At 41.3% G+C, this 16625-nt stretch overlaps 1 protein-coding gene across 11 annotated transcripts in view; it reads right to left on the bottom strand.

Annotated features, from left to right (window-relative positions):
- col13a1 (collagen, type XIII, alpha 1) overlaps positions 1–16625 on the bottom strand; it is a 76441-nt gene that overhangs the window by 8396 nt on the left and 51420 nt on the right. For 9 of the 11 annotated variants that reach the window (XM_079279880.1, XM_079279881.1, XM_079279886.1 and 6 more), the window contains 5 exons: positions 14983–15036; positions 14840–14893; positions 14137–14172; positions 9575–9661; positions 6044–6082 (listed from right to left, as the gene is read on the bottom strand). In XM_079279880.1, the coding sequence (XP_079136006.1) occupies positions 6044–6082; positions 9575–9661; positions 14137–14172; positions 14840–14893; positions 14983–15036 (270 nt within the window). Of the gene's footprint in view, positions 1–4998; positions 5930–6043; positions 6083–8353; positions 8432–9574; positions 9662–14136; positions 14173–14839; positions 14894–14982; positions 15037–16625 lie in introns of those variants that run through there. The other 2 variants (XM_079279883.1, XM_079279879.1) reach the window with 2 other exon arrangements.

Here is a 16625-nt window from a genome sequence, read left to right as displayed (position 1 = left end):
ACAACTGCTACTACTACTGCTATTCATGCTACTAAAAGTAGTAATACTATGTGGTGGCGGGCGTGGGTGGCTCAGCTGTGGAGGGGGTGGAGTGTGGGAGTGGTTCGGGGAACGGTGCCGGGAAGGGACTTAATTAGGCGCAGCTGAAACTGATCCTGATTGTCTCACTCTCAGCTGTATTTAATCCCACAGTAGCGACGGAGGCGGGAGGGCAGCTCAGGACGAGTACAGAGTTATGCTGAGACGAACAGCACGGAAAACTCCCGCGGCGTGTGCTCGGAGGCAAGGCAGGAGAGCACACGGCCAAGCCCAGTTAGGGTGTAGGACAATAACAAACATTTGAACCCGTCATTCCACCGTGTGCTGGCGTCATTGTGCTCCCCAGACCCACCGGGTAGCAGAGAACCTGCTACATACTACTACATACTACTACATACTACTACAGCTATTAGTACGACTGCTACTAGTACTACTACTGCTACTTCTTCTACTGCCATTACTATTACTACTACTACTACTATTTCTACTACTACTACTACTGTTATATTAAATACTACGACCAATACTACAGCTATTACTACGTCTTCCACTACTATCCCACAGTAATTACCAATACTTCTACTACTAATAATACTTCTAATACAACTACAAATATCACTACTGCTACTACTAGTACTTATTCTAATGCTACTAATACTTCTACTAATAATACTTCTACTACAACTTCTACTACTACAAATATCTTCTATTATTTGGCCGTATTGCTTCAATAACTCAACCAAAAAGTGGAGAGAACAGAGTTTCTCTGCCGAGGCATCATGAGTGACATTAGGCCAACTGACTGACTTTGTAGCTAGCTAGCAAACAATGTACCGTTTGTTAGGAATGAAGAGCAGTCGGAAGTTAAAGTTCCCCTCTTTTATAGCCTTCATATAGGTCATGTCAGCACACAAGTGTTTTTGTTTGAATTTGGGTCAGCAGACATCTCCGTACTAATTAAACTCTATTTAATTTAGGTTTAAAGTTGGACTTTCCAATAAGAGAAAGGTGCAACAGAGCTCTGCTTAAATTTAAACCTAGTTTTTCAAAACTCTGATTCGAACTAATCTTAGATAAACTCACTGACATTAAAGCTCAGTAAAATCAGGTCTGCAATAGATTTAACTTTTGACATTCATGTGATTTCTACAGGACGCAGCAGCTGGTTTAGACTAAACCACAGGAGCAGTTTAAGACACCGTGCGCTTTTGTTCGAGACAACACCGGTTGAAACTCGTCCTAAAACGTGAACTATAAATAAACTAATGACAGAGCAGCAGTCCTGCAATCTGAGATGATGCCTTTCTGAAAGGATTTTGTGTTTGTTTTTAACTTGTTTTCTAAAATGTTGCATCTTGAACAGAAAAAGAATAGAATTGATCGCTCACATCTATACGTGAGTATGTTTCAAACAAAACCAAAATCCTCAGAAATGTATAATTAATTATTGAACATCATCAACACTTTAAACATTTCGGCACATATCTGGACATAAGTATTTATGATTGGTATGACAGCAACATGAAGGCCAGCGAGTGACTAAGGTGTGGGTTAATGTGAGGTACTGTACATCAACATGACATCATGAGTCATTTGTTGATGGCAACAACAATCTCTCATAGCAACATCAGATCCAGGCGACCAAAACGCAAACAAAGCTTTGTCAAAGAGCAGCAGCACATTCTGGTCAGTCCATCATCTCTTCAACTCGGAGTCACTTGGTAACGTTAATGAGGTTAGCTTAATGAGCACAGCTGAACACACAGCACATGCCTTAAGGGTCAGCAGTGATTTTTCCATCCAACAATATGGGCTGTATACTGTACTTCAGATTAGAACACAAACGAACAAGAGCCTGACATTCTTAAAGCAGGAAGTGGCCGCCCATCAAATTTGGCAGAACTATTTACAATGAACTTAAAATCAGAAGGAATGCAAGAAGCTGAAACAGTGAGCGGATGCTTTCCTGCTGTAAAACTAAACATTTACTTTTCATGCCGGAACTTTAAAGCTTGAAATGATGAAGAGATTGACACCCTCCTCCAGGAAACACGTGTTGGGTTTGGAGCAAATTGTGATTGTCTGGATTAGGCTACCTGATTCTACATGAGATCTCAAACACTGGATTTAAGGCTGTCACCTCATGATTGATTGACACAGAACTTGTCATGGTGTGCTGTGGATATAATGCTGATATAAAGATTTTGCATTACTTGTGGAACATAACAAGAACAGCCCTTAGTGACGCCAATTGTAGTTCCATGGAACAGTCAACATGTACATTTTTTCATGAATCATTTATAATGTATTTTGTCCTATAGGTGGCAGTAGAGGGGCGTTCATGCAATACCCAGAATGAAAAAGGTTCATCCTCTGAGGAGCATGGCATGCATAGCAAGTTCCATTTCTTAGTTTTTTGTCTACAGACTGAAGGTTGGAACTGATGTTTGCAGTAAAGGAAGCTTCCTAAATCATTGAGGAACCATCCTCTGGGAACCATGTTTATTCGATGCACATGTCTTGGTAATCTTGGCATGAAATGCATAAGTTTCTACTATTGTTAAGAATCATCAGTGGATATTTGTGGAAAATGTCATAATTGTGTTTAATGTAAGAACCAATAAACCTGCCCATGATGGAGAGAGATGCTGAGCACAACATGTAATCATTACTAAAGCTGGAGGCCCTGCTGCCAAAAACTGAACCTATAAAAGTGATTCTGGATCTTTGAGGTCAAAACAGATATCAATATTTGGAACTTCAAAACATCCAATATATGGATGTTTATATTCTCATCTGATCTAGTCTACGTTCCTACCCTCACCTATGGTCACCAACTCTGGGTCGTGACCGGAAGGACAAGGTTGCGGCTACAAGCGGCCGAAATGAGTTTCCTCCGTAGGGTGACCGGGCTCAGCCTTAGAGATAGGGTCAGGAGCTCGGTCATCAGGAGGGAACTCGGAGTCGAGCCGCTACTCCTTCACGTCGAAAGGAGTCAGCTGAGGTGGTTCAGCATCTAATTAGGATGCCTCCTGGACGCCTCCCACTGGAGGTTTTCCGGGCACGTCCATCTGGTAGGAGACCCCGGGGAAGACCCAGAACACGCTGGAGGGATTACATCTCCCAGCTGGCCTGGGAACGCCTCGGGATCCCCCAGAATGAGCTGGAACATGTTGCCGGTGAGAGGGAAGTCTGGGTCAGCCTGCTTGGCCTGCTGCCACCGCGACCCGACCCCAGATAAGCGTAGGGAAATGGATGGATGGATGTTTATATTTTCAACATGAAGCTCATCCCAAACTAATCTGAAAACTGATCCTGTAGATCAGGGATTCCCAAAGTGTGGTGCGCGCACCCCTGGGGGTGCGCGAGCTGCCTCTAGGGGGTGCGCGAGAGGAAAAGTGTAATGGCGGTCTGATGGTGTAATAATATTAAATATAAAAAAAAATGTAATTTTAATTTAAAAACTGTCAGGTGGGACATCTGAAGCTATCAGTCGTAAAAGAGGAAAGGGACAGAGAGAGAGAGAGGAATCGGAGGTGAGGGGAACGGAGAGGTGCGTTGGGGAGAGACCGGGAGAAGAAATCGAGCCAGAGTCAGAGGAAGATGAGACGGAGGAGACCGAAAGGAGGAAGGGATAGCACAGACAAATCGGGAGCACATCGGCCCATCGCGGAGTCAAGGTGAAAAAAGAGGAAACGAGAGAGCATCAGACTGGGAAAAAAAGAGGAAATATGATGAAAAGTATGTGTGTCTGGGCTTCACTTGGATTGGCAACGCAGATTCCCCAAAGCCACAGTGCGTGGTGTGCAGTGAGGTTCTGGCTAACAGTCTGAAGCTCTTATTTACGTCGCCACCTGAACACCAAGCATGCCAGTGCAAGTCAAAAGCCCCTTACATTGTTTATATCGAAATTGGAGGAGTTACAAAACAGCCAAAAACAACTGGAGTCTCATTCATGTGTTGGGTCTATAAATGACGCACTACGGGCTTCATATCTGGTTACAGAATAGCGAGAAAGGAGCTACCGCACACAATCACTGAAGACGTGAGCTTGCCAGCTGCCAGAGAGATGGTGGAATGTATGATTGGGTAGAAAGAAGCAAAAAAGTTGGACATGATCCCGGTGTCCAACAACACTGTGTCGCCGCATCGATGCTTTGTCCGAAGACATCCTGGCTACATTAGTCGCTCATTAATTGTAAATGAAATGTGATAATCTGCCTCTGAGCCTGTGCGTGTGTGCTCGCATCCGTATTGCTCTTTAAAAGTGACGCCTTGTGTCACTGAAAGATATTGAAACTTTGTTGCAGTGTTTCAGGGCGTTTTCACACCTTCAGTTCGTTTGCTTTGTTCTGATTCAGGGATTAATATGATACAATGTTGCAGTTGCTCCTTTGTTCGGTTTGTGTTCACACTGCAACATTTAACAGCGGACTAAATCTTGTAAACAAATGCCACGCGCGAGCAAACTGTTCTCTCATTGGTCCGATTCTTATGCGGCTATGAAGGCTTAAAAGGCTCTGTTGCTTCTTTTTTTTTTTTTTTATTAAGGGGGGGGGGGGGGGGGGTGCGCGAACCCGGTCGGGATGTAGAAGGGGGTGCGCGGCCTAAACAGTTTGGGAACCGCTGCTGTAGATGAAATAATAAATGATGGTGACCAGGGTACTGATGGTGACCAATAAACACTGGTGCTCCCTGTTCCACTAAGTTTGTAAAGCCGTTTCTAAATGACCTCAAACCTAGTTTGGTGTTTATGTACTGCAATCTCTTGTTAATAATCAGCTGACCTACACAGATAGCTGTATCATCAATAAGCTGATACATTCTGCCTGGCTCTATACTTTGTCCTTTGCTATGGCACATATTGAAATGCCCAAGAAACACTTTGAATGCACATAATCAATTTCATTTAGTGAAATATTGAATCTACGTCATTACATTTTTTATTCATAAAATGCCACTGAAATCATGGTGTTGAATACTGACAAACTACAAAAGGCAGGAAAAGAGAAAAGAAATATAAAAGTGTTTTCGTTTTTGTTCCCTCACCTATTATTCTGATTGGAAGTGAAAGAAAAAGTACAAAGCTTTATATATATTTTTATACCTCATTTGAACTATTTAGCTAACAGCATAATGAATCGATGTACATAGCTGTCTCTGACACCGTACAAATTATAGTTAATTATACACAACATGTATAATACAAAACTGTTTTACTTGGTCAGCATTTTAATTGCATTATAATCAGGTTTGCGTCATCATTTTTTATTACTTCAAAATGCAGTTATTATGTTCTGCACAGCTGTCGGCTCCTAAAGGAACACCATTACCAGACAGACATCTATTATTATGGTGCCAGCCCTAACTTGGATCCTTTAACTCTGCATGTTCATCATTACAATATGAGCATATGACCAAACATTCAGAGTGCACACTTTTATTAGCTTTCTGTAACTGTGTCAACATCTAGTCAAATTGAAACTGGTGTGTATGCAGTGCTTGTCCATGTTAGTTATTCAACACCTCATCACAAGAGGAGAGTTCAGCTCAGATCCCAAATACCAACACATAATCTTTCCAGCCCCACAACTCAGTGCAGCATGGTCTATTACAACACAAGTTAATACAATAAGTTAATAAGCAATATCCACTTCACATTATGCACAAATATCATGCATATGTTTTACTTATCCAATCCAATAATGCATGTAAAATATATCCAATACATAGACACTGTCATACGTAGTAAAATAAAACATCTGTACAAAAATGCTGCCATATATTTTTTAGGATTGAATTGTTCCCCCCACGTATAACAGAATTGGGAAAATGTAAAAAAATAAATATCCTATGTACAATCACACAAGCCATTCCAAAGTTATCGTCACTGCAAGGAGAAAGCAAAAGGCAAAATATCACACGTTAGTTCAAACAATGTCCACGGGGAAGTTAGCGTACAGTGATGAGCATTAACAACACTGTGTCAAGCTCTGCCACTTACTTTATTCCAACATCCTGGTACGGGCAAGCCATCGTCTCCCTGAACAAAGACAAACAATGTGTCAAGTGGAAAATAATGTACGAAGCACAGATCAACAATATCATCACGCCTGAAGCCACAACGCACACAAAAGCAGCTTACAGTTGTATACAGACATTTGTTTGTCTTTATTTGGTAGAAAAGTGGTAATAGTCATGATTATGGCCATCCAGAGTTCTAGAATTAAACATTCTTTTGCTGCAAAATACTTTTGGTTACAAGGTTCAAGGTGTAATTTATTGTCATTGTACAATATTGTTTGTTGTTACATTTCGCTTAATAAGAAAATATCCCGAGAAACGTTTCTTCTCATGTATTTTATGTCGTAAAGCCAAATGTTAAAATCTCTTCAGCTTGTGAAGAGACATATTTATTTCTGACGTCTAACGAATAACATTCAGATAATACATTCATTCTGAGATGAGGGAACCGCAAGCAAAAATGCTGACTCATTTCATTTTCATTGGTTACTTTTAAGGTAGTTTTACTCTTGTTTTTGTTATAAAAAGACATGTGTTTGGTGATAGTTTTTGTTGACAAAATGAACAATGTGTATCATGCTCTGCTAATAGATAAAAGTAGCAATGTGTATCAATCACATCACACATCTATCAGTGTAAATCAATCTTCTTTCAGGCCAATTTAGGATGATTATGGATCCTACTTGCAATGACAAAACGTTATACATTTGCTACAGCTGTAGTTTGAGCTGCTGACGAGCCTCTTCAGTCATGTGTAATGTGACATTTAGAGCCATTTCACCACAAACGGTCTAGAGAATAAAAACTTGATTTCACAGATCTATGTTAAGGAACATGAAGGTTATCATCAAAAGAAACCTCTCCAGTTGTTCAAATGACTTCCAGACCAGAGGATCCCCAAACTTCCCAGCTCCATAGAGGACCACATTTGAGTATAAATACAACAAAACAAATGAGATCATAACCAAACACATTAGCAGTCTCTGTATTTAGATATACTATACATTGTTGGGTTTGTCAGTATATTGGCACACAGCAGGGCGATGGTACTGTTGTTCCTGTGCTACCTGAAAGTTTACAGTTTCTAAATAAATGAATGGTGCCTTCAAATGACATGTCCAGTCAATAACAGGCTGCCAGTTGTGTGCAATAGAGACTACCAATCTTTTGCTACATGATTTAATTTCGGTCAGTAATAATGCCGAGGATTATCGCTTACATTACAAAGACATGTTGATGTGTAAAACACAGCCTTACCTGTGAAGCTGCAATTCAGATATTAAAGAGACATATTTTCTCGATCCGTTTCCCCATTACCATATTCATCAAGATACCTTCCAATACCAAATCTAACCACCTGGAATCAATTAGCTTTGCAAAGCCAGACTACATATTGCAAACTCAGCTGTTTGGAGACATTCTGTGCATAACAAGATGCATGTTATCTCCGAAAGTCCCGAAGTGTGAATACCAGTTAGAACTAACATTTAGTTTGTTGAAGTTGTCCTGTTTGTCTGCTTTACCGCTCACATTGTCTGATAATACCTGGATCTTGCATTTAGTATCATCTTCTGAGCAGTGTCCCAATGGAATGCTATAAAGTCATCCCCAATTCAGGCTGAAGAAGAGTGGAAACAAAAGTAGGAACCATGGCAATTAGTTGTCTTACTCTACATGCGGGCTGGCTTTGTTCAGCTAAAAGTCTACACCAGAAATAAAAACAAAACAAAAAATGTGCTGCAAAGATGATAATTCACACTAATACCAGGACTCTGACTTGCTCTGAACAATGAATCTAGTTCCTCACTGCTTCTCACCACCTGTGGTATTATGCTGCCTTGAAGATGGAGAAAATTGGTGCTCCATGCAAGAGATGGTGTAAGAAACAAGGTATTACGAAGAAAGGCTCTAGCATACTTTAACAACAATGTCAAGGCTTTAGATTAAAGATGATATCTGGTTATGTGTTTGCTGATATTAGTCACAATCATATATCTGCATGTCAAGTTAACATAGAAAGCTGAAGTAGTTGTGATGGAAAGGTTGAGTTAAATGAGTATTTGGTATCAGAAGGAAAGGCTTCTTTACTTTAGTTCTACAGGAGGTCAGTTGGAAAAGTTTTGGCTTGTTATGAGGTGAGTCAACTACAATAAGTAGATATGAATGTCGATGCAAACATGCATTTGTTTTTAAATTTACAGTGCAACATGTGAGTGGCCATAGTCAGGGGTTTGGTTAGGGATAGCTCGAGGCATGCTGGGGTAAGTGAAGGGAAAAAAGAGCACCATACCACAGGGCAAGGGGCATCCAGCCCGTCCAGGCCTGGCAAGCCTGGTTCACCTTTCTCCCCTTTAAAGCCTCGGAAACCCTGTTTGTGAAATCAACCATTTAAAAACCAGTTTTGCAGCTCGTGGGTAGCAGAGGAGGGTTTGTCTTCTGCTACTTGACGGCAAGAAGATCTCCACTTCTGTCCTCCGGGTGATGGGATTCCTAAACATGCAGGAAACCTGAGACTGACAGGAACTGGCCTCACTGAGATGACTTTGAAAGGTTTATGAAGCTTTCAGATGTAGAATGTGATGACAAATTGTTTTTGGAAATGGGTTAGAGTTCTGCTACCAACCAAGAGTCTCAGACCACAATAGTCTGTAATAATGGGCTGGGGTCAAGTTTAAGTTTCACCTGGATGCCCTTTAGAGGACAGGGAGGAGACCCTGGGACAGATTGGTGGACATGGCTTGGAAGAAGGATATCTGGTCTACCTTGCTTAACCTGCTGCCACTGACGAACAGACTTAGATACATGGCTGGAAATGGATGGATTGATGTGTCTGTTCAGGTGCCATGTGTTGCAAGTTCCAAGAGCCCAATGGGTAGAAGGAATAGAGCGTAGAGTGTAACCAATATGTTCCTTTAGTCTGGCTGATGGTGATTAGTGGATGAAAAAAGCTAAAACGTTTCAGATCTGCTACAGGTCTGGAAACTAGAAGTATCTCTGACATTTATTTGGGCCGGATGTTAAAGACATGGCTTTGGGCAGGATTACAGTCTCGGTTTTGGGCTTGTGCAGAACTCTAGTTTGATTGTTTCCAACATGCAATTCAGGGATGCAAAGCTGCAGGATGAAGACTGAACATCGAGACAAAGAGCTTTGGTATCTATTGGTACTCATCAGCAGTGGCTGCCGAGTTCCTGTCGGCCTCTTTCCTGTAAATAAGAGGTTCCTCAGGCAGAGTTGTGGTCTGTGGTCTTACGCTATAACCTCTGAAACCTTAAATTTAGGATGGCATCAATTCAATCAAATATCTCCCCATACCTCTGACAGGCTGCAGTGGACACTTGGACAAAAGCCTGCCTGAGGTTGATTAGAAACACTGAACACCAGAGGCAAGAGGAAGCAGAGTACTGAATACAAACCTTCAGTGAAACTGAGGACATATGGGATTGTGCCATATTCTCAACTAGTGCTACTTCCTTTTGCCTGTTGGTTACACATCGGACCACTGACATACCAACGGACAGGGGGCATCTAACCCAGGTGCTCCTTGGTCTCCCTTATCCCCTTTGGCCGCCCTGTTGCCTTTCTTGCCCCTCTCTCCCTGCAAACAACAGCGTATTCAAAAAGACAAACTTTAGTCCTCCCTCATTAAGCCACACATGAAGCAAATGTTTGTTTTTTGTAAGGTTTCATCGATCAGGTATTCTTCCATTTATGTAATTTAGACTAAATGAGAAAACAAGTTGTGTGCCTTTAGCTATTTTCTAAAGACAATATGATTTTGTGATGTACATTTAGCGGAACAGGAAGGTCAGTAGAGGAAGTTAGGGAAGAGGGGTTAAAGCACAAAGCAGTTGGTGAGCAGCTTTCACATCTTTTTGCAGCTACAGTAAAAGTAGGTTTTGGAAGACTTGCAAGTGAGAAATGAGAACGCAGAGTGAGAGTGTTGTTACTCTGATGATAATCTACTGAACAAAACATTAGATATGAAAGTGAGTAAGAGGATCATGTCCAAAAGTAAAACCTAAAGAATAATGGTGGTGAATGGACCGTGTGGAGTGACTGCTGGAGGAATTCAAAGAAGTTCATTCTTGGCCATGAAACTGTTTAGTTGAGTCTTCATTACAAACAACCTGAAAATCTCGTCAATTGAGAAAAAAGTCAGAGGTTGAAGAATGTGATGGCCTACATATAAACTTTTGGAGCACAGTCAACCACAGTCCCACTGGGCATTGAGGTGAGAGACATTCAACAGTGATAGATGGGTTTTGACATGAATGACTGCTTTTCCACTTTTCTATCAACAGTCAGTGTTGGTTTATTGACCTTGTTTGTTATTAAATCATTTTTATAGTGATCTGTAAACGGTTTGGAAGGCACGCTGTTATCCTGATGAAGATGATGCTGATTTGGTCATTTTAAAAGGCAATGACATATTTTGTCATTGAAGGGGAACGCCACTGATTGTACACATTAAAGTCTGTTTACAGGTGTTTTGGGGATTACTATTTCATACGTGAAATACAAATCGTTTGTGTCTCCAGAAGAAGCTGCATGAAGTCACTTCGAGTCAGCGTCTGTTGGGGCCAGGATTCGAAATACACAAGAGTTACTTGGAGATCATCTCCCCTGAAAGAGACACAAGCTCCCCAGACAACCCTGAGAGATTCAGGGGGAGCTCTAAAATATTGGCAATTTTGGTGCAATTTTCTGAATAAATTCATATTTTCACATATATTTAGATTCCTGAAATAAATAACAGGCTAAGAGTACAGCACATGTCAACGTGCATGTTCATTTGCACTGAACAATTTCCAATAATTTGAGTCGAATAAAATCAATGGCGTCTGTTCCTGCTCTTGCCATCCATGCATGGGCACACACTCAAGTGTTGCTTGAAGTTTGATGGTGTATTTGCATTGCTACATAATCTGCAGCGAGCATTGGGTGTTGTGTTGAGAAAATCAGTTGGAACAGTCATCATGCTATGCTACGTAAGACCAACATTTGAGGCTGTAGTCATGTTCACAATTGTGATGCGATGAAGCCTCTGTTTCACAACGCAACATCGATCATTGCCTGTCCTGTGCACCGGTTGGGTCTGAATACTACACGTTTGAAAATGAAAAACAAATGAATCTGGAGGAGTGGAGTTAAAAAGACCTGCAGCTCATATCTACTGCAGGCTAGAGGCTCCATTAGCCGCTGCTAGCATAACACATTCGAATGTCTGAACAAACTGTCAGCAGTCAAGTTGCATTGTGGGTAATGTGGGAGCCAAGTTTTGACAAGGAGGAAGAATGTGTGAAATCTATTTTCTTTTAACTGTCCATAATGATTCAGACAATGTTCAAGGAGTGCAATGCTGATTCGGTGCAGTGTTCACGTTTACGGTGCTCGATAAGACTTCCTTCAACTGTATGCAGACTAGCGTTACTGTGCTGGATCATAGGGCCAACACCTGCTCACCAAAGAGCAAATAGGGAAGACACAGTGACGTACAAGGACACTCATATTCGACTAATATTCAGAATATGAAAATAGGAATTTGATGCAGGTCATGTGAACAGCATATTCCATTTGGATATTCTGAATTAGGCCTTATTCCGATGGTAGCATTTTCCGAAGAATAAATGTGGGATGCACCGATAATATTCCGGTTTCAGGAGCATTCTATGTACATGTGTACAGCGCATTGTAAACTGGAATGTTTATTCCCATTCGCCATGTAAACTACTTAGAAGGAATATTGTTTGTGTTTATCAGAATATGGGCAAAAAACAGAATATTTTGTACATGTGAATGTGTGTCAATATGTAGTATACTATGCAGCCTGACTGCAGTGTTCTCCCACTGCTGGCATCACCTACACAACTGGAATCGATATGAATCGATATGAATCTATACAGGTTCAGGCGTATGGCTTCCGTCTCAAATGGTTTTGGCTCAAATGCAAAGACCCGTTGTGAGTGTTGCTAGAAGCCGAGGCTTACATTCAGACTTGAGATGGGCGCATGCAGTCACTGTAAGGACACACAAACCTTTTTTGGTGCGCAAGATTCAAAATGTAGCTTGCATTTTAAAGGTGATGGGAGAGCACTGCTTGCAAATTTGGGGTACAGGTCATGGGTTGGAGGGACTGCATGCTTGCAAGGAAGGGGTATTGGTAAGTAGGAGTAGGAGAAGTAAGGAGGAAGTGTAAGAGGAGGAAAATGAACCCAGGACTACATTAGAATGCAGGAGGAGGAGGAACAGGAGGCCAAGGTTTGTGAGAGGGAGAGAGGGCAACCCCGGCAATAAAAAGAGCCATGGGCCACAGAGCAAGGTGGAGGGAAGGAAAAGGGGATAGGAAGACCTGCGGAAACAAAGGAAGACAGGACAAAGAGTGAAAACACCAACACCATCCCATAGCTTTGCCGTCAGCACTTTCAACCGGACCGTTGCATTCAGGTCTGTTCAACAGAAGCGTGTTCTTCTGCTTTCTCTAGCCGGACATTGAAAACATTTGACAAGAGGCCAGTTGAATGTGCTGAGAGAGCTCATGAAATGTGCAGACTTATAAGATGGGAGTGGAAATATTAAAACGAGTCACAGGTTAATGGGAAGGAAACAGAAACATTCTCTTAGTGAAGGGTATGTGGGCATTAAAACAGATCCTCTGAAACAGTGCAACCTGGAGATGAATTACTGGTTTTACACAGTCGCATTGTGCAGGGCTGTTTTCATATTCACTGCCAATTAAATTAATCGTTTAATGTCTGTGGAAATTATTAATAGTCTTTATATCTGAGATTAAGAAGATGGATATCAATATCATACAGTACAGAGCTGGAGTCAGGACATGATTGGCTTAGATTAACTAAAAGATGGAAGCAGGGCTGAAGAGCTACCGTGGTTCTGTCTGAAGATCAAAAGTGAACTATTTATCCATCCGGTCAGCACTTTTGGGCAGCGTCTCTGACTAAAGCATGGATTGCCAGGTATGGGCAAAGATGTTGGTGTCTGTGTAGGCAATGAACTGAAATATGATATGAAAAAAATAAAACTGAATACTTAAAAATAGAGCTGAAGCTGGTGATATTAGTCTGTGGAGTGACACCTTTCACCTCATAAGCCTCGGTTACACGGAATGGTGACGAGGAAGCATTTGGATCTTTTTACCCTCTTCGGGTTCTTGCCAGCAAACGGACATTCTTGAAGCTCCTGAGAGTTCTCTATTCTATTCTCTCCTCTCCTCTCCTCTGGATGGATGTGGATGTTGGATGTGCACGGACAGGAGAAGTCCTGCTGCACGGGACCTTCACTTTGGCCGTGCAGACACTCGAGACGCTTGTGCATGAGTCAAACATAAATCACGCTTTACACAGTGATTTGATCAAGTGATGTAAAAATATTGGTTGTAGCTGTTGAATGAGAATGATATCCATCTTTGAATCTGAAGTGTCATCTGAATATGCAACATGATGTCACACAAAAGACAATAAAACTGTTTCCAAGGTAAACTCAACGACATTGATGCTTCTTCTTTTATTTTTCTTTGATGAAAGAAAATCATGTCTGGACTATTGTCAACTTTATTGATGAAATTTAATTTGGGAAGTTTATTCTTACCCTCAACACAACGCCGCTGCAAAACAAATACATTTGCCAAAGAAAGGCATGTTGACGTGAATAATTCAGGAACATTAAAAAAAAGATCAAAGGACTGACTCATCTGGCTTTCTTTTCATGCTTGATATCAAAGAGAAAATCCAGGTTTTTGATGTTCAGCTCTTTAATTATCTTCTCCTGCTTGAGAGCGTCTTTGAAGTCGTCACAGTTCTGCTCAGGTGACCCATTATGGCCCAACGAGGCAGTTGCAACAATAATGGCAGAGGTAACATCATGGATTTTTGGATGCAAATAGCAGTCTGTTTTATTATGACTCATGAAGAGTTCAATCCAGTTGCTGAATGTAATGAGCATGAGCATAGAAGTGACCTGGTTAAATGAAATCTAATGTGGGTCTATTGGACAGAATCATGTCCTTGGTTCTGCTATCTTTATAACTGGCAAATAATATAGGCGGCATCTTACCCGGTTCCCTTTGAGTCCTTGTGGTCCAACTAAACCCTGCAAAAAGAAATGACAAAAAAAACTCTTTGCTGTGCATGTTTGTCTCACTTTGGGAAATGTGCATATTTAGTACATTTTTGGGAAATATGCTTATTTGCCATCTTAGAGTCATCTTCAGAAGATGACATCGCTGAAGAAGGTGAGTTCGGCTCCGCTGCGGTTAGCTATGGTCTTTATGCTGAAGCTATCCAATGGACGCGATGGCCTGGTATACCCGGATTGATAAGTGGTAATTAAATCCCCTCGACGAAACAACACATCTCTGATCAGTTCTACCTCCACCATGGCACTAAATACATCCTGTAGTTATCTTTGTACTGGCCACATAAATGAAAGTTATCATGAGGTTTTCCTCTGGGTGAGAGGTCTTTGTAAACCACCTCTGATGGATTTCAGGCATTTGGACTGAAAACATAGGCACATGGGAGAAGTTTGCCTTTTGGGCTTCATGCCAGAAAGGTTTTATTTTATCCCAAGCCATGGTATGTTCCTAAACCTCACCAAGAACGGAGAGTTCTGACAGAAAGCCTTGATGGCAAACTTCCTCTATGTGCAAAACGCAGTTCTTGTAAAATTGTTCCCTTTGTTACAAGCGTGCTGCTTTCAGTGAGCTAAGAGATGCTGCCTGTTGTGATGGATATTTGAAATGTAATCAAAGACTTACAGGGATGCCTTGAGGCCCACTTGGTCCTGGCAATCCTGCATCTGCCTTTTCACCCTGCAGCGAAGAGAGATAAGTAAAATGTATATTCTCCAGAAACTATATTTATTGAAATTAAAAACAGAACAAAACAGAAAGATACTCACTCTCTCCCCCTTTGGTCCGGCTGGCCCTGACACACCTGATGGTCCTATTAGACCCTTTAAAACAGAACAGGGAAAACAAACACCTGTCAGCAAATACAAACAGAGGAGTTCTAGAGAAGATATCATCACTAAATGCCTCAAATCAGTAAATCAACAAGCTTTCTGGTGGAAATGAATAGATCTCACAAGAGGTAATCGCAAGGATCATTAAGATACAGTTTGTAGTAATCTGGAGTGACAGAAACAGGTTCGGACATAACGTTCTGACACCTGTGGCATTAACACACCAAGCTTGTTGACTACTGTTCAAACTGTTAAATAGGAGGGAAAATGAATCAAATGTCAACAGCTGCAGTTATCTGTCTGAGTAGCTTTCAGGATTGGAGAGGAAGACCTTGCATCTCAGGCATATCCAGAATGGGCAGTGCTGTATGGAGTACAGCGAACCAAATGTACTGTATGACATGTCAGCATGCAGCATGGGCATATCTGCATGCTCCTTTTCGATAGTTATCAGCAATGGTATCTTTGCAGCCCACTGCTGACACAGCAGCACGAGGCAAGGACACGTTGCGGCAGCGTTGAGGACTGAGGAGTCACACTATGGTGGCGTTCGATATCAGACAAGATGGAAATTCAAAGCAGCACTATGCAACATTCCTCTTTAGTTCTGGGAGATTAGGGGCAGATTTGAGAACATTTTGAAAGACTGTTAGCCTCAAGTGCACTGCAAACGCAGAGCGGCCATGGTGGCTCATGAATTGTTTGGACCAATATGAAGATATTACAATTTGTTCTGAACATCACAAAATGTTTATGCTGTTATCTTGGGTTAACCAAGTGTAAAAAGTTAAAACGTATGGTGCTTAAACTGTGAAATCTCAAATACATACACTGTATATCGTTAATAATATTGTAATAATAACTTCATCCAGAATAAAAAATTCATCCAGAAAAAAAGGCAGTGTGCTGAAACTGGAAATCAGTGATTATATCAGATTAATGTGCAGTTTCATTGTCACAGCAGGGTGGGATGATGCCCGTTGAGTCACTGAAAGGCTTTTATTGTGAAACATCTGTGTAGGAAGTGTTAAGTTTCATTGAGTGGGTCTTAGCAGGTATAAGCCTGTTAATGCTGTTCTCATACACTGTATGTACTATACTTACAAAGAGTAATGCACTGTAACTGTTATATATCTGACAAAATCAATTTATATGTAATCCACTTAATGGAGAACAAGTAAATATAAAGAGTGTCAAACTGTGCGTAGGGAGGACGTTGGGGTGCACGAGTGGGTCTAGAAACACTCGACTTCCACCAGGTGAAAGCTGTTTGAGTCCTGCGTCAAACTCAGGTTCAACATTGATTTATTTCTCAGTGAAGTAACGTCACATCCAGAGTCATTTCAACCCAAAGAAAGACATTTCTGTAGTAACTATCTTTTCCTAAACCTAACCAAGTCATTTCCTGTTCAGACAGAAGTTTTATTTTGAAAAGACATTATGCATGAAATGAGCGGGAAGTGACAGGTGCTGCTGGACTTTCATAGGACAGCACCAGACACATGAGGACCGTTGTATGAGGATACATTGGCCTGTTTCGAATCCAGGTCTGGTTCTTCCTGCAGTTCAGAATTTTGAAT

The sequence above is a fragment of the Melanostigma gelatinosum genome, assembly GCF_949748355.1.
Source record: "Melanostigma gelatinosum genome assembly, chromosome: 12".
Taxonomy (NCBI): Eukaryota; Metazoa; Chordata; class Actinopteri; order Perciformes; family Zoarcidae; genus Melanostigma; species Melanostigma gelatinosum.
The sequence above is the reverse complement of the archived record's forward strand: the minus strand, read 5'-3'. Positions and strand labels throughout refer to the sequence as shown.